General features: G+C 35.9%; 1 protein-coding gene across 1 annotated transcript in view; it reads left to right on the top strand.

The window, feature by feature from the left end:
- The window catches only part of cul3b (cullin 3b), a 48,559-nt gene that overhangs the window by 22,258 nt on the left and 1,442 nt on the right, over positions 1-24,859 (top strand). Inside the window, exons 11-15 of the mRNA XM_056270783.1 lie at positions 1,024-1,148; positions 1,294-1,390; positions 1,483-1,614; positions 14,877-15,063; positions 18,764-18,909. Coding sequence (XP_056126758.1) covers positions 1,024-1,148; positions 1,294-1,390; positions 1,483-1,614; positions 14,877-15,063; positions 18,764-18,909 — 687 coding nt within the window. The remainder of the gene's footprint in view (positions 1-1,023; positions 1,149-1,293; positions 1,391-1,482; positions 1,615-14,876; positions 15,064-18,763; positions 18,910-24,859) is intronic.

The following is a 24,859-nucleotide window of genomic DNA, read 5'->3' as shown; positions in this document are numbered from 1 at the left end:
TTTTTAAATTCATCGCAATATTTAGAAGTTACTTAAAATGTGTTTGGACACATCGAGACATTTATCCTGAAACAGACACGTTCTCAGTAAAGGCCCTGACATACTCGCAGGAAAGGTTTTTTTGTTTGTTTTTCGCGTAGGTGTAAAAAGAAGTTGGAAATACCTGAGCAGTGGTATACGTTAGGGATAATGTACATCCAGCCGGTGTGATCGCAGAATAAACCCTGACAGGGTGATCAGGACCCCGAAGCGGAGGGGTTTATTCTGCGATAACAACCGGCTGGATGTACATTATCCCGCTTATTACACGGCTACTTGCCACATAAGTAAATAATCAGACCCGAAATATTGACTTGAGTTTAAATATTTTATTAGGTCTTTAAACGCAAGGCTTCCACGGAGAAAGCAGTTGATAGCAAGTGGCAAGTTCAAACTAGACGGACATTTAAGGGTACAGTCACATAAATAATTATGGGGATAAGAGATATTGATTTGAGATTAATTACCTGTTCCAATTTAGATACCACAGCAAATAAATACTTGCCTAACTAATATCAATTTTAAATATTATTAAAGACAAGAAAACAGTCGGTGATGAAATAAGACCAAATAATCAAATCACAAGCAATAGCCCAAATAGAACAAAGATACCAATGAAATAAACAGTGCCATTCAGGTTTTTCAGGCAGGTCTAACAGTAGTTTTCAGGAAGAGAAATTGAATAAAGTAATCAAATGAAACTTATTTACTGTATAAATTAAATCTTAAATGTATCCCTATTTAAAGTTACAAAAGTTATTCAGTCAAGAGCAGTGAGTGATTGTTTGTCTTTTTTTGTTTGATTAAAAACACAGGACTATTAGGCTGCGGTCACTTTAAGGCATCATGCACAGATCTAGAACACTGATACTGTACACATGCATTTTATTTAGCTACTGTTTACGTTCACTTACTGCATGCCATTGCCTTTATAATGTGTAGTGATTTGAATGGAGCGTTTGACATGTGTTTGTTTCCTCTCAGGTGTCTTTAGGTGGCGTTGACCTCACAGTGAGGGTTCTGACGACAGGATACTGGCCAACACAGTCCGCAACTCCCAAATGTAACATCCCCCCTTCACCAAGACATGCTTTCGAGGTCTTTAGAAGGTGTTTATTATTGTATTTTGCCATAGTTTAGTTCCTTTTTGTAGTTTAGTTTTTTAGGAAGCTCATTTGTGAAGAACTCTCATTTTCAAAGTCAATCGTGGGGTTTTGTGTGTGTTCACAGCGACTCTTGACTCTTTCATTGCAGGTTTTATTTGGCCAAGCACAGTGGTAGGCAGCTCACATTGCAGCATCACATGGGTTCAGCAGACCTCAATGCTACCTTTCATGGGCCAATAAAAAAGGTTCATACACCACTAACAAACAATCACAGACAGTCAAAGAACACACAGATCTTAACTTTCTAACTCCCAGCCCCATGTGCTTCTCCCTGCAGGAGGATGGCTCGGATATGGTCGGTGGGGCTCAGGTTACAGGCTCTAATACTAGGAAACACATTCTACAGGTTTCCACATTCCAGATGACAATCCTCATGCTTTTCAACAACCGAGAGAAATCCACGTTTGAGGTACTGCACTCATGACACGTTTTGTACAGTTTGTGAAGGTCATTTCTCAGCAAATGTATGTGTAAAAAAGAAAGTAGTATTCAAAGTAGTAAAAGTAGAACTGTGAATGCAGAGGAAGGCTTCTTTTGTACATTAAAAAAAAGATTTTCTTTAGTGGTTTTTAGGTCGCTTTGGGATTTCGTTGGTTGAAATCAGAAGTTTGGGGACTCAAGAATAAAGAATGCTACCAATGCCAGGGTTCCCGCGGATCCTTAAAAAGTCTTAAATTAGATTTTTAAAATTTAAGACCATAAAAAGTCTTATAAAGTCTTATTTTTACTTATGAAAGGTCTTAAATTTTAGATGACACTTTGACTTAGACATATCTAAAAGCTTTCCAAATTAAAACTATCTAATTAGCGTACGTATTTTATTTATTTATGATTCTATCTTTGTGGATTTGCTAGTTCACGTGACATTTCGCGTCACTCGCGAGTCGCGGCAGCATAACTGTCTCCTGCACGCGAGAGGAGAGAAAGAGAAGAAAGGTCGTAAATGTCAGTTTAGTTGTAAGTTCATTCTTTATGTGCGTATGGTGTGCGATGTGTATTGTCTATTATGATATTGTAATCATTGTTTTAACCATGTACGAGGCACTGCGAGCTGACATCGCATTTGTCTCGTGCTTTCACTGCGTGATGTGTGCAGTGTAACTGTTATGTCCCCAAATTAGTTTTTGTCTTATATTTATATCATATTATGTTCTTACAGGGTTCCCGCGGATCCTTAAAAAGTCTTAAATTAGATTTTTAAAATTTAAGGCCATAAAAAGTCTTATAAAGTCTTATTTTTACTTATGAAAGGTCTTAAATTTTAGATGACACTTTGACTTAGACATATCTAAAAGCTTTCCAAATTAAAACCATCTAATTAGCGTATGTATTTTTATTTATTTATTATTTTTATTTTATTTATTATCAGGGGCGGCAGTGGCTCAGTGGTTCATGTTGGTTGTCTACAAACCGGAAGGTTGGTGGTTCAATCCTCGGTTCCACCTGACCAAGTGTCGAGGTGTCCATGAGCAAGACACCTAACCCCAGCTGCTCCCGACGAGCTGGATGGCGCCTTGCATGGCTGCCGTCGCCCGTCGGTGTATGAATGAGTGTGTGAATGGGTGAATGTGAGGCAAATTGTAAAGCGCTTTGGTGGCCATTGGGTCTGTGAAAGCGCTATATAAAATGCAGTCCAGTCCATTTACCATATTATTCTATCTTTGTGGATTTGCTAGTTCACGTGACATTTCGCGTCACTCGCGAGTCGCGGCAGCATAACTGTCTCCTGCACGCGAGAGGAGAGAAAGAGAAGAAAGGTCGTAAATGTCAGTTCAGTTGTAAGTTCATTCTTTATGTGCGTATGGTGTGCGATGTGTATTGTCTATTATGATATTGTAATCATTGTTTTAACCATGTACGAGGCACTGCGAGCTGACATCGCATTTGTCTCGTGCTTTCACTGCGTGATGTGTGCAGTGTAACTGTTATGTCCCCAAATTAGTTTTTGTCTTATATTTATATCATATTATGTTCTTACAGGGTTCCCGCGGATCCTTAAAAAGTCTTAAATTAGATTTTTAAAATTTAAGGCCATAAAAAGTCTTATAAAGTCTTATTTTTACTTATGAAAGGTCTTAAATTTTAGATGACACTTTGACTTAGACATATCTAAAAGCTTTCCAAATTAAAACCATCTAATTAGCGTACGTATTTTAATTTATTTATTATTCTATCTTTGTGGATTTGCTAGTTCACGTGACATTTCGCATCACTCACGAGTCGCGGCAGTAACTGTCTCCTGCACGCGAGAGGAGAGAAAGAGAAGAAAGGTCGTAAATGTCCGTTCAGTTGTAAGTTCATTCTTTATGTGCGTATGGTGTGCGATGTGTATTGTCTTTTATGATATTGTAATCATTGTTTTAACAATATACGAGGCACTGCGAGCTGACATCGCATTTGTCTCTCGTGCTTTCACTGCGTGATGTGTGCAGTAACTGTTATGTCCCCAAATTAGTTTTTGTCTTATATTTATATCATATTATGTTCTTATATTAGAATATCACATCAGAAAGAGTGCCGTTTTCCCGTGCACAATTCCAATTGTGATATTTATGTTATACAACAGTTAAATTAACAATAAGTTAACATTGAGTTACTTTTTAGACACAATATTGTCAATATTGTTTGTTTTCCCTTTATTTCGCCGACTATAATTTCAAAATGAAACCGTAGCAGAGTCTCAATGCAACCGACAGCGATTATTTCTTGACTGAAATCCGCGTTTTGAACGAATCACTTGCTTCTTTCCCGAATGAATCAGCCGTTTGAACGAATCGGTTGAATGAATGACTCCCTCAACTCACTTATTAAGACAGTGATTTGCCGCTGCGGTTTCATATTTAAAGTACCCTTTAAATAAAATGTTAAAATTAGAAATCATTTCATATTTAAATATTGAATATTGATTTAAAAATATATATCTCATAGCTTTATTTATGCAGTTGTAAATGGAGTGTAAATAAATTAATGCCACTTCTGATGCCGCTTCTGTCACCTCTGCACTGCAAAGATGGATTTTGATTGAATGATTTAATTTGACTGTAACAGTGGTACTGTATGATTATTATATAATTAAGTATTATTGTATAATTACTGTATAATTTAATTTGAATGATAGTATTTGACATTAAAGGTGATGCATAACTCTAAATAAGTTTAGAAAAAAATATCCATATATAGGTGAAAATGCCCCTGAAAAAATCAATTTAAGGTGGCAAATATTGCCCCTTAATTAAAATATTAATTTCTGTCACTGCTGTGAACTGACCACTGCATAGAATATGAAAAATATGAATATCTTCGTGAGTCAGCTGTCAACAACAGACCTAAACCAGCCATGGCACCAGCACAAAAACACAATCAGTAAAATATCATCTAATTATTATCAACAAAACGTTGAAAATATCAATATAAATTTTTGTCAATACTGCACAGCCCTAATGTACGGTATTAATTTTGATTTCTTCAGGTCTTAAAAAGCCTTAAATTTGACTTTCAAAAGTGTGCAGGAACCCTGTCTTATATTAGAATATCACATCAGAAAGAGAGCCGTTTTCCCGTGCACAATTCCAAGTGTGTTATAACAGTTAAATTAACAATAAGTTAACATTGAAACTACTTTTTAGACACAATATTGTCAATATTGTTTGTTTTCCCTTTATTTCGCCGACTATAATTTCAAAATGAAACCGTAGCAGAGTCTCAATGCAACCGACAGCGATGATTTCTTGACTGAAATCCGCGTTTTGAACGAATCACTTGCTTCTTTCCCGAATGAATCAGCCGTTTGAACGAATCGGTTGAATGAATGACTCCCTCAACTCACTTATTAAGACAGTGATTTGCCGCTGCGGTTTCATATTTAAAGTACCCTTTAAATAAAATGTTAAAATTAGAAATCATTTCATATTTAAATATTGAATATTGATTTAAAAAAAATATATCTCATAGCTTTATTTATGCAGTTGTAAATGGAGTGTAAATATATGAATGCCACTTCTGATGCCGCTTCTGTCACCTCTGCACTGCAAAGATGGATTTTGATTGAATGATTTAATTTGACTGGTAACAGTGGTACTGTATGATTATTATATAATTAAGTAGTATTGTATAATTACTGTATAATTTAATTTGAATGATAGTATTTGACATTAAAGGTGATGCATAACTCTAAATAAGTTTAGAAAAATGTCCATAGGTGAAAATGCCCCTGAAAAAATCAATTTAAGGTGGCAAATATTGCCTCTTAATTAAAATATAAATTTCTGTCACTGCTGTGAACTGACCACTGCATAGAATATGAAAAATATGAATATCTTCGTGAGTCAGCTGTCAACAACAGACCTAAACCAGCCATGGCACCAGCACAAAAACACAATCAGTAAAATATCATTTAATTATTATCAACAAAACGTTGAAAATATCAAGATATATTTGTCAATACTGCACAGCCCTAATGTACGGTATTAAATTTGATTTCTTAAGGTCTTAAAAAGCCTTAAATTTGACTTTCAAAAGTGTGCAGGAACCCTGAATGCATGATTCACCACAAAGTAGAGCATAAAAAGTGCTTGCTCGCTCATCTATAAGCCTAAATAATGCAACACAGACCTTAAACTGATAACATCAGTAATGATGATAAGTCAAACAAAAAGTCTCAGCAGCTGTAACATAGTATTCTTAACCAAATCCGTAATTTATGTGTGAGCTATTAAGTATTATTGAAACCGAACACAAACCAGTGTGATGGAAATCAAGAAAAAAATACTTACCGGTATATTGCTTGTAGGGAAGTAAGTAGTATTGCAATTGCTTACTGCATTTTCATGACAAAACACCTGAGAGCGCAGGCACTCTGAAGGATAACAGCATCTGATGCAAAAACATGCTTCTAAACGCGCAGATAATGTGCAGTTTACACTTGCGCTGAACTAAAACTGTTTGGTTGCCAACATTCTTCAAAATATCTTTAATGTTCCGCAGAATAAAGCAAGTTATAGAGGTTTGGAACAACATGAAGGTGATAAAGGCCGCATTTACACTGCCGGTCTTGATGCCCAATTCCGATTTTTTTACTACATCCATTTTTTTTGACGACCTGCTTACATCTTCTTTCAAAAGTGACCCATATCTGATCTGCATTTACACTACACTTGGCGAAACAAAACAAAAAAATCATTATGATCTCAAGAAATCAATTTCAATAGTACATTGAGTTTAATCAGAGACTATTTATATGAGACATGCCACTTCCTCAATCCTTAATACAACTATATAGGGAAAACCATAGGGGAAAACCCGTAACGCCAAAGATGGCGGTTGTATGCACATGTCCCGCCCCTCCCGCTGGAAAGCCAATCGTCTGCTTTTAACAGTCAAGCCGGGAAACATTTAAGCCTATCGTCTGGTTCCACTGATGCATGCGCACAGTTGAGGTTTGCGACAGCGCAAAATACGCTACTGTTTGAAAAGGCGGCAGATTTGATATGCAGTGTATGTGTGAGTTGTGTAAATATCAGACATCAGAAGTCTCCCACAGATTGATAGCGGCTCCATGATGCCCGCAAATTAGTTCAAATCTCCCGGAATCTAGAGCGAGCGAGCAAGAGCGAGCACATACTGTGATTCAAACTGTGTAGCGCGCGCACGACAGAGAACCCTTGCGCATGCGTAGTAAAAGTATAACCTGTGGGGGAAAAGGCGTTTTAAACCTTATTTTGGGGCAAAATCATCAAACTGTTTCAGCGATTTTTTTTCATATTTTACTGCTGTTTCTATACATGCAGTTTTTATGTCCCGGTGACCAGTGAAACTGCAGTTCTGACTCTCTGCCCATTCATTTAGATAGGAGCCTGGTCTTGTTAGTCCGAAATAGCTGCCCGGAAGCGTTGCCAAGATGGCGGCCGAGTGGCATGACTTGCCTAAAAGGACTTTGGTTTAATTTATTGACATGGAATTCATAGAAACATTTTCAATCCAATAGTTTCATCCTTATATCAAAATCATTATATCGTACAAATTCTTCAAGACAGTGATTATGTACACAGATCCGCTATAAAAGTTAGTGTGTACTAATGGCCTCGTGGTAGAACATTTGTTAAGCATGTTAGAGATTCGACTTTGCCCTCGTATATGTTTTTTTTTCCTCATTAAAGCCAAATGTGTTAATCTGAGATTGTATATCAAGAGCAGGGACATGTTTGTGTTCATTTAATTTTTGTCATTTCACTGGAACGAATAGAGTCTCAACAACGGGACTGAAGCGTGTGTCTGTGCACGAGCCGCCGTCACTGATAACAGCGGCAACGAGCGCTCAGGATGATCTCAAAAGCAACACATTTCAGCGGCAGATCGCCACTTATTTAACACAAATGGACGAAATAGATACTCTGCTAGTCAACTAGAGATGTTTAATTTGTTGTAGATATATCTGTACTGCGATATGTTTCAAAAAGTCACTTTTTCAGTGACGTACGACTCACATTGACATGGGAATATCCCATCTGTCCGCTTACACGGCAGGCGCAAATGCACGTATCCGATTCATATCCGAAACCGATTCATGTTCAAACCGATCTGAGAATATCAGAATCCATGCGTTTTTTTTGTTCTTACATGTTCATGGGTCATATCCGATCTGTGCCACATAGGAGGAAGAAATCGGAAATGGGTCACTTGAACCATGCAGAGTCAATGCGGCCTAAATGACACAAATTTCATTTTTGGGTGAACTGTCCCTTTAAATATTTTAGTATTGGATTTGTGGATTATCGAATGAAAGTTCCCTTTCATAGGTTAACTCATCGCTGCATAATCAGCTGACTCTTTGGAACAAACCCTTCAAGTGTGACAATTGTCTGAAGCCCGTAAAGAATCATGGCAATCTGTTGGCTGATGGCGCTAGCACCACCCACCAGAACACTGTTTCTGCGTCCCAATTCGCCTACTTATACTACGCCCTAAAAGTATGTACTCTTTTTGTGAAGAAAAAGTACATACTTTTGAGTGTGTAGCAAAAGAGTAGGCAAGCTTCAGGACATATTACTTCGTCATCTTTAAAGGGATACTCCACCCAAAAATGAAAATTCTGTCATCATTTATTCCCCCTCAAACCTGTATGAGTTTCTTTCTTCTACTGAACACAAATGAAGATATTTTGAAGAACGATTGGAACCAAACAGTTGTTTGGCACCATTGACTTCCATAGTAGAAAAAAAAAATACTATGGAAGTCAATGGTGCCAAAGTTGCAATCGTTCTTCAAAATATCTTCCTTTGTGTTCAGCAGAAGATAGAAACTCACACAGGTTTGCTACAACTTGAGGGTGAGTAAATGATGACAGAATTTTCATTTTTGGGTGGAGTATCCCTTTAACGGACAGATCTGTCGCGTGCATCCTGTCACCGTTAACTGCCCTGTCAATCATCTCGTCACAGTTAAAATCCTCCATTCAATCTAATATAATTTCTTACCATTTCAGAGAGAAATGTAGTCGCCCGTTCACCTGCCAGTCGTGGATCTTTCATGCCGAGACTCTCCTCGTGTTTGTAATTTGAATGTAATGATGCATTTAAAAGTTAATGGCTAAACGTATCTTTACAAAAGTTCCCAATGCTGCTGCAGATGCAATATAATGTAGACAACATTGAATAAATACAATTTCGTCAGGTTAGATACGGATAATTAATCAGTCAAACCCCTTTATCTAAACCTCTACACAACCGCCGGACTCGCGCGTCCTCCATGTCTATAGTTTTTTAACACTTTTCACTTGTGTTTGTAGTTCTAACCGAATCCTCGTCCAGCGCACGATGGGTTGTGGGCAATATCAGCTGTTAGCGTGCGCATTGATCTGCACTTCGGATTCTGACCGGATATAGTAGACCATCCGGGTCTCTTTGGAACACTCATTTCAACATACTACGATTTGGGACGTACGAATTCTATTTTCGAATACTATTTAGGACAAGATAGTATGCGAATTGGGAAGCTTGTGCCTCTGATTTCTCAAAAGAACATGCTTGTGCCATCAAAACTCTGTTGATCTGCCCGTTCTCATTTCTCTGTTTCATCGTGTTTGAGTGTGTGTGTACTTCTGCTGCGTAGGGCTGCACGATATTGGAAAAACTGACATTGCAATATTTAGTTTTTCTGCGATACATATTGTGATATGAAAAAAGATAACTTGAATTAGGGCTGTCACGGTTCCTCGATTCAATTCGAGTGCTCGATAGGGTTGTGCCGATGGACGATATCACGATGGAGAGTCGTGATGCCACGCCCAGTCGCCCACACACTAATCTTAGTCTCTACACTTTGTAGGGATTGCTCTGTAAATTAAATTGAGAATATAACTTATGCATTTAAATACTGTAGTCTATGCCAGAGACGTGACACGCCCGTTTCACACATACTTCGTGTGCAGTGTGTATGCGGTACAGGAGCAGCAGTGCTGTTAGTGCAATAGTTCCTTCACATATGCTGCATTTACAGTGCGCAACTGATCCGCGGCTGCACCACAAACACATTTACTCACTATTGGTATTTCAAATCCAGAAGTTATCAGCAACTTTTATTCAAAAAAAAGTTTTGTCAGCATTGCGATTCTCTTTGTACACATATACACTCTTTAATAGACGTATTCACGTTTAAACTTAATTTAAACAACGTATTATTCAGTGCATTACTTCTATAGATTATATATTAAGTTGCTCAAGTAAGTGGTCAAATATTTAACCATGTACTTATATTAAAATCGCAAACATTTTAAATTAAAATTAAAAATTGAACAAAAAACATCAGACTCATATCTTTTCTTGTGCATAATTTGAATCTTTAATAAAACTTGCATGTCACAAATAACTTGTTTTTCCATCTCCATGAATAAGACGAGTGTCGTTCATTATGTCCTTGTTGAAGTAAATTCTAGGTTTCCTTGCTTTACCCCGGTCTTAAAGTAAAAAGATGACTGTGAAAAATAGTAGCCTACTATTTAATTAAATGTATTTATGGTGAGATTACTACATTTTATTTAATTAAATGCATTTATGATGAAATGCATTGTCATGTCAATCTGTGTTCATTTTGACGACGAACCATGCGCTGTCACTTTAATTCAGCGCGTGCAGCACAGCAGAAATAGACTCGGTGCGCAAACGATCTCTGCACTGCTGTATACGCACCACTCCTGGAACAGATCGCCGGACCGCATCCGCGTGCAGTGTGAAATACCGTGTCAAGCTACACAAATATTGATCTTGACATTGTTAGCCTCTTGTCTTGCACGCTCCCAAGCGCCCACAGCTGGCTAAAAACACTTTGGTGGACACGTGGCCGAAGGCGTCCCAACATTTGGCTCATGTGATCAGCCTATCCATGATTGATTCTGCTTTGTCATTTCCACCACATGCTGTGTTTCAGATGAAAACATTTACATTTATGCATTTGGCAGAAGCTTTTATCCAAAGCGACTCACGTTGCATTTCAAGGTACACATTTACATTCTTATCAGTTCTTGCTTTCCCTGGGAATCCACTTTTTGAGCTACAGTTCAACTATGTTTTGAATCTAGATTTCTCAACAGTCTGCACGCAACGGTGCCCATGAAGCGTGGGAGTGGTGCTCATGACCACATTGTTGTGAGGAGTTGTATAAAGTCCTGGAAACTTGCGATCCAATCTCTTTCAGCTTGGGTCATTATTTCTTTCACTCCATTGATGAATCTGTCAGTTACATCATGTGGAACATTCACATGCAGATTCTCATTCGTGCAACAACGCTTTGAAGTGTGGAAAGTAGTGCTTGGTTTCACACGAGTACAATGTCATGGTTACAACATGCACACTTGCCGCACGTTAGGCCCTTCATGTTGAGTCCGGCTGTATCCTCCTGGTTTGGAACTGTCTAAAGAAAGATCTGCTGAGCCGTTTCTACCTTTTCTTTTTTTATTGGTGTATTGTGAAGTCAACTGTGCTCTGTGCAGTGAAATCCTCGGATCACATGGGTGTTCCTCGTGTTGTGTCAGGCTGTTTGGACTCTGTCAGACCATTGAAATTGCCTGTCTCGTGATAATACAAATGTGAATTTTGAATGACATTTCTTTTAAAAAAGTGTCTTTAACTACTGTAAACTCGCGCTCGATCGGCCCAAAGTCCGGCGTCCGACCAGCACGGAAGGTCTGTACGTGTTACTGTCTTTTCTCGTGGCAAAGTATGTTTGATTAAATGCAATACATTTCTCCTGTATTCTCTCGTTATTTCATCTGACTCCATAAATGAAAAGGTTTTTTAATGATATCTGTGCATCATTAAATATAAGCGAATGTTGAGAGTCTGTTAGAATAAAATCAAATGTTTACAATTTATTATGTCCGGTAATTTCATAATCAGTTCAAAGATAATCAATACAAAACATCAAATGCTCTGGAATAAAGAGAAGACGAACCCGACATTAGGAAATACATGAAGCTGAGAGACCCTGCCACTCTCAGACTCACGGGCTGATCCTGAGGTACAGAAAAGCCCTTTGCTACATCTCATTATATAGACAGAAACTTCTTTCACATGGAAACATGTGCTAACAATGGTAATTTGCATTTAGATGTTACACCTTTTGAGAACAGGAGGGTTTAACCATCCCACCCTCCTTTGTGTGTATGTTATCTCTAAACTCTTAACCCTATTACCCTCTTTTACTAATTTGGAAATGAGACATTTGTACCAGTCGCACTGAGACATTTCAAATGATACCAAACATGTATAAAACTCGATGATAATCATTCACATTAAATCATTTAGATTCTTGTGTGAGTTTGGGTGATCTCTGCAAGAGTGAAGGATGAGGGGGAGAAATGTAGATTAGGATGAGGGAGGTGAGACCTTCGTCTCAATGGTGCATGAGGGGAGTTCAAATGTTAATTTTCAGCAAGTTCCTTTGTCCACTTGAGGAGTGGTCGTACTCGTTCCTCAACCAGTTCTTCCAGTTTTTCCAGTCTTACACTACTATGTACTAACATTTAAATTAATTATTTAATGCGATGGCCCTCTGTTTGCATGCACTGTGCATGATTACACTGCACGATTAATCTCACTCGTATTCAAGGTAAATCATCACCATTTTCATCCTCTACATGTTTTTCTAATTTATTGAGGTCATCATCAGCTAAAACATCATCACATGTTAATTTACTTTCTGAAGAAGTGCAGCCAGATTTCCCTTGCCTCTGAGCACACCTCCTACAGGTGTCAGGTTTAAATCATGCTCTGTTTCAAACTGAACCTCTAGTGTGAAAACACAGGTGTAAGTCTGGAAATAACTATGCATGCTTACGATATTGATGTATTGAGATAATCTATCCTCGCATAAAAACATTGATATCAAATGTTTGAAATAGTAGCATTATTACTTGTTTATCATGAACTCTCTTCAAACAGAGAGAGCTGAAAGATTATCGTAATTGTAATTTATTAGAATGGGTTTTGTGTTTTGTTTTTTTAGTTTACTTAAAAATTCACTTGAAATGTGTTAATAATAAGTAAGTTTAGACCTGGCTTTCAATTATATCTATGTTGAAGTACTATAATTACTCAGTTTATGCACAGGGCCCAGTTGTTCAAACGTAATCTGACCGGATTTCCGGTTTCAAGATTTGATCAAACTTTGAAAATGGGTTGTTCAAAAGAATAATCTGAAGTTGGATTAGATCACAAAGTCTGATCTTTGTTTTAAACTGGATCAAACCTTCAAAACTTTTTGGTAACATTGAGATGCCTTTGATAAAACAAAAAAAAAAACAAAAAAAAAAACGTACAATTATCCTGATCGCAGCAAAATGGAGAGTTTCAAGAACAAAAAGTAATAAAACTTCAAAAAACTTAAAGGGATACTTCAGGATTTAGCATTAAGCTTTGTATTAGTAGAAAATTTGCTAAGAACATTGCTAAGAAAATTCCCGCTCCTCCGTGAGAGATACGAGACCGGTGCGTCTCACAGGTGTCGCTCATCAGTAATCACGCCACCGGCCTCGCGCCGTTCTCCCGCGGCCCTAGCCTCGTCCTGCTCGCCACAGTAAACATGATGAATGGCGACTGTAGAACGCAAAAGCCGAATCCTGGACATTTTGGGCGATCTCGAAACACATTTTCGGGCAGACTCATCACGGAGACTCACTAGTAGCCTAGACTTGTTGTTTAACTACTGCGCTCTGTTACCGGTAGGCGTGGCCTCCTAGGGCAGCGAAGCAAGTGCCATCTGGGAGTTGTTGTCTTTCATCCACATAAGCCAAAAATAAATTGTCTGCCTTTTCTCAGTCTAGAAAGCTCCAAATTCAAAAATAATTTCACATTTCTTCTACATAAATGACCCATTTTAAAAACACATTCATCTTTCCAGAGGTGAAGTATCCCTTTAATATGTACAGTATGTATATATATATAACAGTACAGGTAGAAAGTTTGGAAATATTAATGTTTTTGAAAGAATCTCTTGTTATACTCATCAAGCCTATTTGATTTGATCAAAAATGCAGAAAACAGGAATATTGTGAAATATTATATACAATAAAATATCATTTATTTCTGTAATGCAAAGCTGATTTTTCATCAGCATCATTACTCCAGTCTTCAGTGTCACATGATCCTTCGGAAATCATTCTAATATGTTGATTTATTATCAATGTCGGAAACAGTTGTGCTGCTTAATATTTTTATAACCTTTTTTCTATTTTTTTTTTTTTTTTTAACTTTTTTCATGATCCTTTGATGAATAAAAAGTAAAAAAAAAGAACAGTGTTTATTTAAAATGGAAATCTTTTGTAACAATATACACTACCATTATAAAATTTGTGGTCAGTAATTTTTTTCTTCCTTTTAAAAAAAGAAAATAAATTAATACTTTTATTCATCAAATGATGTGTTAAATTGGTAAAAAGTGATAGAATTATTTTCTAACAATATAAGTCTTTACCATTTTGAATAAATGCATACTTTGTATTCATCAATGAATCCTGAAAAAAAGTATCACAGGTTCCAAAATAATATTAAGCAGCAACATGATAACATTTTCCAACATTGATGATAACTGAGTATTAAATCAACATATCAGAGTGATTGTTGACAATATTAAAGTTTTTTCTGTATTTTGTATAAAATAAATGCAGGCTTGATGAGAAGAGACTTCTTTCAAAAACATTAATAATAGCAGTTTTGGACATGCATGTTTTGTTTGTCATTAGAACGGCCGCACCTGAGGCATCGAATTACAGTTTCATCAACTTACAGGTTATGAAGTTTATTATTGTAGCTATGTGGGCGCTCAGTGTTTTCTGTCATTTAGTCAAAATCTTGTGTTATTAAAGATGAAGTGCTACGCACAGGCTATTTAAGGCAGTATTGACTTTATTGCAGGTCAAAGAAACTTTGCAATAACCCTCAAAACCATTGAATTTTTTTTGAGATTCAGATGAAACTTTTTGAACAACTGGGTCCAGAAATTGATAAAATCATCCATTGTACTTAGTAACCAGAAGTCAGTCACCTTTATTTATATAGTGCTTTATACAGTACAGATTGCTTCAAAGCAGCTTCACAGTGATAAAAAATGCCTGAAGGGCATCATCATACTTTCCCCATATCCCTATTCTCATGTCCCTATTGTGTTTTCCTCTTTTGGCAGGAGATTCAGCAAGAGACGGATATCCCAGAGAGAGAGCTGGTGCGGGCACTGCAGTCTCTGGCCTGTGGAAAGCCCACGCAGCGAGTCCTCACTAAAGAGCCCAAGTCGAAAGAGATCGAGAGCGGCCACGTGTTCACCGTCAACGACCAGTTCAACTCCAGATTGCACAGAGTCAAGATTCAAACCGGTAACAATCATCTAGTGTTGATACTTTAGAACTTACTGTAAGCCAAGGCAAGATGATCCGCAATAATGAAAACCCCCAAAAAATGCATATTCAATGCATATTCATCTTAGTGTGAAAGAACGATTTTTCTGTTGTTTTTCTCATCACTTGTGGTGTGAAATTGCCTTTATTTTACACTATTTAACATTTTAAATATTCTAATAGGTTGTTCATCCTTTAATTGATAAGAATTTCATCCTTAACTTCATCTGACTCTGAAAAAGGTCCATCACCGAGATATATATATACACACACACACCGATCAGGCATAACATTATGACCACTGACAGGTGAAGTGAATAACACTGGTTATCTCTTCATCATGGGTGGGATATATTAGGCAGAAAGTGAACATTTTGTCCTAACCGTGCGCTCGCACACGTCAAAGTGGCCGGAAGTCATTCATTTTCAATGTTAGCCGGCGGCGAGCTGCGGCGAGGGTGGCGCGTCTTGGACAACGAGAGTGGCAAGAAGAGTTGAAGTCAGGTCAACTTTATGGTAATGAGCGATGACGCGGTTCGGCGGCAACCATTCGGATTTTAGAAGAACGCAGTCGTGTAAACTGGTTCCGACCACATTAGTTCCCAGGCAAAATAGAGGAGAGGTTGATCATGTGAATTTGATAAGAATGCGCGTAACACTATTTATTAGGGGTGAGCGATTTTATCGATTCTGCGATATAAATCGATATTTTTTCACCCAAGAAAGTATCGATTTTTAAGCCGCGAGTATTGATATATAAGTCCCATTCAAATCCCCCGTGTTTAACTTGGCTCGTCAAGGGGCCGTTCACATTCGTGTCTTTTGCGCGCTCTAGTTCGTTATTTCAAATGTAGGCGCGCGGCAAGCGCGCTCATAATTGAAGCGACGCGCTCATTTTCTCCAGGTGCAGCGAGATGAAAACCATAGACATAATAAATACATAGACGCCCTATTGGCCGCTTTGGAACGTTGCTGCGATACGTCAACGGGTCCGCCATTTTGCGGAGGGCAAGACTACACTGTAATCAAATGTAAGTAACGGGTGAGCTGCGTTTTTTCTGGATAAAAACAAACTGTTTTTACATTTATCAACCGATTTCAGTGCTTTGTATGTGGTGTACAAAAAGTTCCATCTCTAGTTATTTAAAATCTCGATAGTAGTTAGACTTGTAAAATATTTTTTTTTTTTATAAAGAATGGTCAAAGCTTAGGCTTGTCATGTATTTGGCTTTTTATTCTTGGATAAGAATGGTGAAGACCCCCATACTGAGATATAATTTAAGTTTTCTTATTGTGGAAAAAGCATTTTCTGTGATTGACCAGATTTTAGCAATAACAAAGATAACTGATGGATCCTTTGTGATAATACGTACAACTACAGTGCAATGCAAATAGTAAATATAACATAAAGTGAGAAGTAATAGTAAATAGTTTAGTCAATAAAATAAACAAATAGTATACAGCAAATAAAATAGTAATGATTATTATAATTATATAATATCATAAGTACAATAATACAATCATAAAAATATTGATAATAGCATAGTTTATTAATAATACTATAATAATAGCAATAGAATAAGAAATATAAATTACAGAATATACACAATAAAAAATAAGTTAAATAGTGACTTTAATATTTAACTCTTTTTGTTACATTTCAGTTTTATTGATCAGTAATAGCCATTATAACAGAAGTAGCTTCAGTCAAACATACAGCAGGATACAATGTTAAAATAGCCTAAATATAAAGTTATGAAACTTCACTTTGCCCTCAGCCAAAACGATTTACCAGGGAACCATTTATAGATTAATGAGACCAAAGATCGCCCGTTAGATATGCACAAGACGAATTATATCTCATGTTTAACCACTAGACTACAGACATCCGAGTCAGCGGCAAAACTTCAGAAGCACTGGCCGAGGTACGGCTGTTCCAGGCGGGGTAGACGAGCGCTGAGCGCATCTTACAACTCCGAAAACGTCAGATCAAATTTTTAAATAGGCGCTATCTTTATAAACAAACCACATATTTGAGCTTTAAACAACTACATTGCCGACTGAAACCATTTAAACTACATTTCGTGACACAATAACGGTAGTATTTTTAAATTAATCCTCTGAACGTTACTATTACTAATTAAATCATGACCAAATACAACCAAAAACAAACGTTCAGTCTTGCTTGTGAAAGGTAATTCCTCGAAAGCTGTTTTTAATTGTGTGGCGATGTGTACAGCCCCCAACAGCGCACAAAACAGGCATTTTTCTCAATTCCCGGTATGAGAGGTATGGGAAAGTTGCCATCCCCAACATGGCGGCGCCGTTGAGCGTTCCAGCGGCCAATAGGGCGTCTATGTATTTATTATGTCTATGATGAAAACACCTCATCTTTTTAGAATGGCGCAAGCGCACCGCAGTTCATGTGACAAGAACCAACCATCAGCTTCACCCTTTCCATAACAACATTAAAAGCTCGGTCAACATGAAGGATGGGGGTGCACCCAAACACTACGGGTGTTTTTCTCTACTCCGTAAATACATCTTGTAGCAGAGCTACAGCAAGCGTTTTTCGGTGGTGGAAATCCATTAGCTACTAAAGCCTTGTTCTTTGTCGTTGTGGAGAGCGCAGTTCATGGTTGCTTAGCAACGACAGACGCCATGGGAAAATCGGACTGAATTGTACTATTAATAATAAAAGATAAGCTATTGTGCATTGTAAATGTCAGTAATTTATCTTTTTTGAATCATTCTTTTTATAAAAATGATTTAAAGGCTGAAATATGTGAGGTTTATCTTTTTATAAAACCTTTTTTCTCAAAACTTTATTTGCACTTTTTAACTGCATTGTTAATTGCAATACTGCACTTTATTTACTTTTCAAAGGCTTGCAAGCTACAGTTTGCACTGTTTCAATAAATGGAACAAATTTTCTCAACACATCTTTAATTCATTTTGTCCAGCATTTGCAAGCTGTTGACTCTCTGTCCAGTCAGAGACATATATTGTGTAATTTATGTTTTTAGTTTTCAGTTCAATTAATTCAATCCAACTAAATGGAACACACAAGATGTCACCAAAATCACTCTGTCCCCTTTAAATCTTTCAGGAAATTATGTAAGTGTATCGAATTATATCGAATCGTATCGTTGGCTGAATATCGTGATATATATCGTATCGTGAGCTGAATATCAAGTATCGTATCGTATCGTGAGATTAGTGTATCACTACAGCCCAACTATTTATAGGCAAGATTTTCGCGCTAGAATGCTTTTCAGCGGGAATGCAAATTAGATTAGCACAAAAGCCACACCACACAAATGGCTTTTAATTGGTTTATTTCATTAGCAAACATGTCACTATAATTAAGTTATTTCCATCGATCAATTTCTTACTTTCACATTTAAAAGATTTCATGAGGTTAACTTATACCCTACTTGGTCTGTCTGCAAAAATAACGATCGATAAGCTTGTTTGCTTTGCGGCCCCTTTAAATACAGTTTTAAAAAAGACCAAGCATTCGATCTACGTCAGAGCGAGTTTGACAAGGGCCAAGTTGTGATGGCTATAGAGCATCTGGGTCAGAGCATCTCCTCTGGTAAGGGAAGAGGGAAGTATTCTCCTAGGTAATCATTTGGAAAGCCTGTTCCACTAACCTGTGTGTGTCTCTTCCCTGCAGTTGCAGCCAAACAGGGAGAATCGGACCCTGAGAGGAAGGAGACGCGACAAAAGGTGGATGACGACAGGAAGCATGAAATTGAGGCAGCTATTGTTCGAATCATGAAGTCCAGAAAGAAAATGCAGCACAATGTTCTTGTAGCAGAGGTGCGGAGACTACTTTTTTTTGTGACAATAGTTTGACCATTTAAAAAAAAAAGTTGTTTGTAATGGGAGCTTGTTTACGCCACAGAGTAAAAAATAAAAAAGGTGATTGTGACTTTTTATCGCGGAATTCTGAGATGTAAACTTGCTATTCTCAGAATTGGACTTTATAATTAGCAATTGGACTTTATAATTAGCAATTGTGAGTTTATAGCTCACAATTCTGAGAAAAGATGGCAGAATTTGGAAATATAAAGTCATCATTATCTTTTTTAATGTTTTATTCTGTGGTGGAAACAAGCTTGCATATATTTGTCTATATGATCTATTTAAATATTGTAAAAAAACATAATGAAGTATATAGCATAAAAGCATAAGGAAGTATATAGCATAAAAGAATAATGAAGTATTTAGCATAAAAGCATAAGGAAGTAAATAGCATAAAAGCATAATGAAGTATATTTCATAAAAGCCTAATGAAGTATAAAGCATAAAAGCATAATGAAGTACACTACCGTTCAAAAGTTTGGGGTTGGTACGATTTTAAATACTTTTAAAAGAATTCTCTTCTGCTAACCATGGCTGCGCTTATTTGATTAAAAATACAACAAAAATCAGTTATAGTATTAAATATTATTCCAGTGTAAATCAGCTGTTTTCTGTGTGAATATATAGTAAAGTGTAATTTATTCCTGTGATCAAAGCTGAATTTTCAGCATCACCAGTGTCAGTGTCTTCAGTGTCAAATGATCCTTCACAAATCAGTATAATATGAGGATTTGATGCTCAAGAAACATTTATTATTATTATCATCAATGTTGAAACAGTTGTTGGTCTGTCAGTTGTACAGTTTCTTTTTTTTTTTTTTTGGATTCTTTGATGAATAGGGTTAGAATCTTTTGTAACATTATAAATGTCTTTACTGTCACTTTCGATCAAATTAATTATTCCTTGATAAATAAAAGTATTGATTTCTTTCCTCCAAAAAATAAAAATAAAATTCTCACTGACCCCAAACCTTTGAACGGTAGTGTATATAGTAAAAAACAATGAAGTATATAGCATAAAAGCATAATGAAGTATATTTCATAAAAGCATAATGAAGTATATAGCATAAAAGCATAATGAAGTATATAGTAAAAAACATTTTTACGTATATAGTAAAATCATTGTTTTTTACTATATACTTCATTATGCTTTTATGAAATATACAAGCATAATGAAGTATATAGCAAAAAAGCATGAAGTATATAGTAAAAAACAATGAAGTATATAGCATAAAAGCATAATGAAGTATATAGCATAAAAGCATAATGAAGTATATAGCATAAAAGCATAATGAAGTATATAGAATAAAAGCACAATGAAGTTTATATTAAAAAACAATGAAGTATATAGCATAAAAGCATATTGAAGTATATAGCACAAAAGCATAATAAATTATATAGCATAAAAGCATAATGAAGTATATAGCATAAAAACAATGAAGTATATAGCATAAAAGCATAATGAAGTATATAGCATAAAAGCATAATGATGTGTATAGCATAAAAGCATAATGAAGTATATAGCATAAAAGCATAATGAAGTGTATAGCATAAAAGGATAATGAAGTGTATAGCATAAAAGCATAATGAAGTGTATAGCATAAAAGCATAATGAAGTATATAGCAAAAAGCATAATGAAATATATAGCATAAAAGCACAATGAAGTTTATAGTAAAAAACAATGAAGTATATAGCATAAAAGCATAATGAAGTATATAGCATAAAATCATAATGATGTATATAGCATAGAAGCATAATGAATTATATAGCATAAAAGCATAATGAAGTATATAGCATAAAAGCACAATGAAGTTTATAGTAAAAAACAATGAAGTATATAGCATAAAAGCATAATGAAGTATATAGCATAAAAGCATAAGTGTATAGAATAAAAGCATAATGAAGTATATAGCATAAAAGCATAATCAAGTATATAGCATAAAAGCATAATGAAGTATATAGCATAAAAGCACAATGAAGTTTATAGTAAAAAACAATGAAGTATATAGCATAAAAGCATAATGAAGTATATAGCATAAAAGCATAATGAAATATATAGCATAAAAGCATAATGAAGTATATAGCATAAAAGCACAATGAAGTTTATAGTAAAAACAATGAAGTATATAGCATAAAAGCATAATGAAGTGTATAGCATAAAAGCATAATGAAGTGTATAGAATAAAAGCATAATGAAGTATATAGCATAAGCATAATGAAGTATATAGCATAAAAGCATAATGAAGTATATAGCATAAAAGCATAATGAAGTATATAGTAAAAAACATAATGAAGTATATAGCATAAAAGCATAATTAAGTATATAGCATAAAACATAATGAAGTATATAGCATAAAAGCATAATGAAGTATATAGTAAAAAAGGAAGTATATTGCATAAAAGCATAATGAAGTATATAGTAAAAAACAATGAAGTATATAGCATAAAAGCATAATGAAGTGTATAGCATAAAAGCATAATGAAGTGTATAGAATAAAAGCATAATGAAGTATATAGCATAAAAGCATAATGAAGTATATAGCATAAAAGCATAATGAAGTATATAGCATAAAAGCATAATGAAGTATATAGCATAAAAGCATAATGAAGTATATAGTAAAAAACATAATGAAGTATATAGCATAAAAGCATAATTAAGTATATAGCATAAAACATAATGAAGTATATAGCATAAAAGCATAATGAAGTATATAGTAAAAACAATGAAGTATATTGCATAAAAGCATAATGAAGTATATAGCATAAAAGCATAATGAAGTATAAAGCATAAAAGCATAATGAAGTATATAGCATAAAAGCATAATGAAGTATATAGCATAAAAGCATAATGAAGTATATATCATAAAAACATAATGAAGTATATAGTAGGGCTGGATGATTAATCGAAAAATATTCGAAACTGAAATTCAGAGCCTATAACCAACGTCATTTTACCATGTCGGTTATTTCGGTTTTTGAATCCTATTAGTATTTCCGCCCACTGTGTGTTAAATGTACTTTCCCCTTAAAACATATTACCGCGTGTGTAGTCACGTAACTCCGCCCCGTCCAGTCTGCGACATTGAAGCAAGATTCACCCTTTCACACACTGCGTTGATCCCGGGAAATTACCAGAACAAACACCTTCTGTGTGAACGCAAACACGACCCGGGATTGGTGCCAGGTTGGGGACATACGGTAGTAACATTGCCGTGTTCTGTCCCGAAACACATGCTGTGTGAACAAAAGCCGTTGTTGTAATGATGGTGTTTGAAACGGTACGTAATGCGCTAGTTTATGATCGAGTCAGAGACAAAAAAATGCACAAGCGTGGTTTGGAAATAGCAGCAAACTATAGATGCTGCTGAGACATGTCACATGTCTTTGCGGGTTGTGTGTGAACGCACTCTCTGATTCCTCAAATACTGAGTCAACTCAGCAACAGGAGCCGCTTGTACCAAAGAAACACGCGAAAAAAAGAGAGACTGACAAACGCCAAGCAACAAGTGCCTCCACTCCACAAAGCAGCCTCCGATAACAAAAGCATTTACAAATGCTACAAAATATGAAAAGGATTCGTTTTTTAGTTTTATACAAGTTATATTTTACAATATATATGGCAATATTTACAATAATTTATTGTTTACAAAAATAACTATTTTCTAATTTTTTTAATATTTTGAAATATTTAATAAGCATTAAAAGCTATCTGTGTGTTTCCTTATTTTAGAACCACAAAGAGAGGATTGTAGGGCTGGGCGATATGGAAAAATGTTTTATCACGATATGTTTTTCCATATTGATCGATCTCGATTCTTATCACGATATGTAGTTTTTGCAGATGTTGCCAGTGTAAGGGATATCCTGAAGCTTGAAGAAATAAGAGATTCACTGAAACTTTCGAATAAAGTTTAATAACATAAAAAATAAACAATATACCTTCCAATGATGAGCACAAAACATTTTTGTTAAGGTCTTCATGCAGACCAAGGATTCACATTACCAGGGTTCATACACATTTTAACCAATACTTTTCCATGACTTTTTCATGACTTTTCGGCACATTTTCATATGTATTCCTGAAAATGTCATTATAAGACTAAAAAAGTGTTAAAGTTTACCCTCAGAGGTTTAACACGCACAGCCACAACTGCCTGGTGCTTGGCGCCTTTAGCATGGCTAGCTAGCGCTGATTCTCCCATATTAGTCAGGGCTCGACATTAACCCTTTTCATGTGCTTGTCCTTCGGACAAGTAAATCTGTCATTCACTTGTCCGGATTTTTTTTTGTGTGTTAATTTATTCTGAAGCAATATTCTCATCAGTGTTCAATCAGCTTTGATATTTAAATCGGCATATTGTAATATCTGCACCTTTAAAGGGCATCCCCTCCCCCAATATTATTAAATGTATGAATGTTCATCTTTCATTTTAAAATTCCTAAATTTGATCAATAAATTCAATTATTTAGAATAATAAGACACTATGGCTGTTACCCTATATAGGGCTGATCAAATTAAATAATTTACACTTACAAATTACAATTTGCATAAAATAACGTTATGAAATTGATTTAAATATACATATAAGAAACATTGGAAAGAATGATACTACTTATAAACATAACACTAAACCGCCAGTAGGTGGTGGCAGGCGACTGTCTTAATGAGTGAGTCATGGATTCATTCAATCAAACGATTCGTTCAAACGGTTGATTCATTCAAGAATGAGACAGATGTTTATGAATGGGTCATTGAATCTTTGACTCAACCGATTCGTTCAAAATGCTGATTCATTCAGTAATGAAAACAGTGAGTGTTCTTCTGAGATGCCTCGTGGTTCTGCTGTGATTTTTGTTTAGAACTATTTTCGCTGCTGAAACAGAACAAAAACAGCCAATATTGCATCTAAAATGTAAGTGACTTAATTGTAACTGTTTATTGAACTGTTGTAGGAAATCAATGTCACATTTTTAATCATGATGGTATTCAGGAAAAATAATTGAGGCTGCTTGTTAAAAATATAAAAACTCCACATCTAGATATTTTATTGGAAGTATGTTGTTAACAGTGTGTGTGTGTATGTGTGTGCTGCGCTCATGTCTGTAAGTTAGATTTCTCTTCGAGAGGCTGCACGAGCGTCAACAGCGCAACTTTACCGTCAGTAATACATTTATTATCCACAATTGATCGCAACTTACAATAAATGTAATAAAATCAGAATCATTCTCTCGGTTTAGTGATTCCCTGGTTATTTTTGTTTGTTATTGATGTCCTAATCAGGCTACTGTCCGGTCGGGCAAGTAAAATTCTCTTTTACTTGTCCCTAGTTAAAAAAATCCACTTGTCTCCCGGTAAAGCGTTAATGTCGAGCCCTGTTAGAGATGTCAATTATCTAACATAGTCGACATCTCGCTTTTATTATTGTTCCTGGTCGTTTTTGCCATATCCAAACCACGTCCACACAATTGACGTCGCGTTACCTTTTTTTTCAACAATGTATTCGGTCTCGAATGATGTAGAGATGTCGCCTTCACGTTCGGCATTATTTTCGCTGTCCTCAACTTCAGTTTCGCTCATTTTTTCTCCTTTTTCCAAAAATGTCTCCCTCTCTCTGTCTCCTGTTTACTGTAGCCACGGCTGCTCGCTGAGAAGTGGGCGTGTCCTACCGGCATACGGCAGACTCTGATACTGTTGTTGTTGCGCTTACTTTTTCATGTGATACCGAATAATATGTCCCAAGCATATTATCGAAATCGTTCAAAATTTTATCGCGATACCGTATCGAGATCGAATTATCGCCCAGCCCTAGGATTATGCACACTTTCATTAGAAAAAAAATACATACATATTTGCAGTATAGGCCTTGCCAGTGACATATGACATTTTTTTTTTAAATAATCGTTC

This window comes from Rhinichthys klamathensis, unplaced genomic scaffold (genome assembly GCF_029890125.1).
Source record: "Rhinichthys klamathensis goyatoka isolate OS25496 unplaced genomic scaffold, OSU_Roscu_1.1 h1tg000014l_1, whole genome shotgun sequence".
Taxonomy (NCBI): Eukaryota; Metazoa; Chordata; class Actinopteri; order Cypriniformes; family Leuciscidae; genus Rhinichthys; species Rhinichthys klamathensis.
Note: the sequence above shows the minus strand (reverse complement) of the source record. Positions and strands in the feature narration are given on the sequence as shown.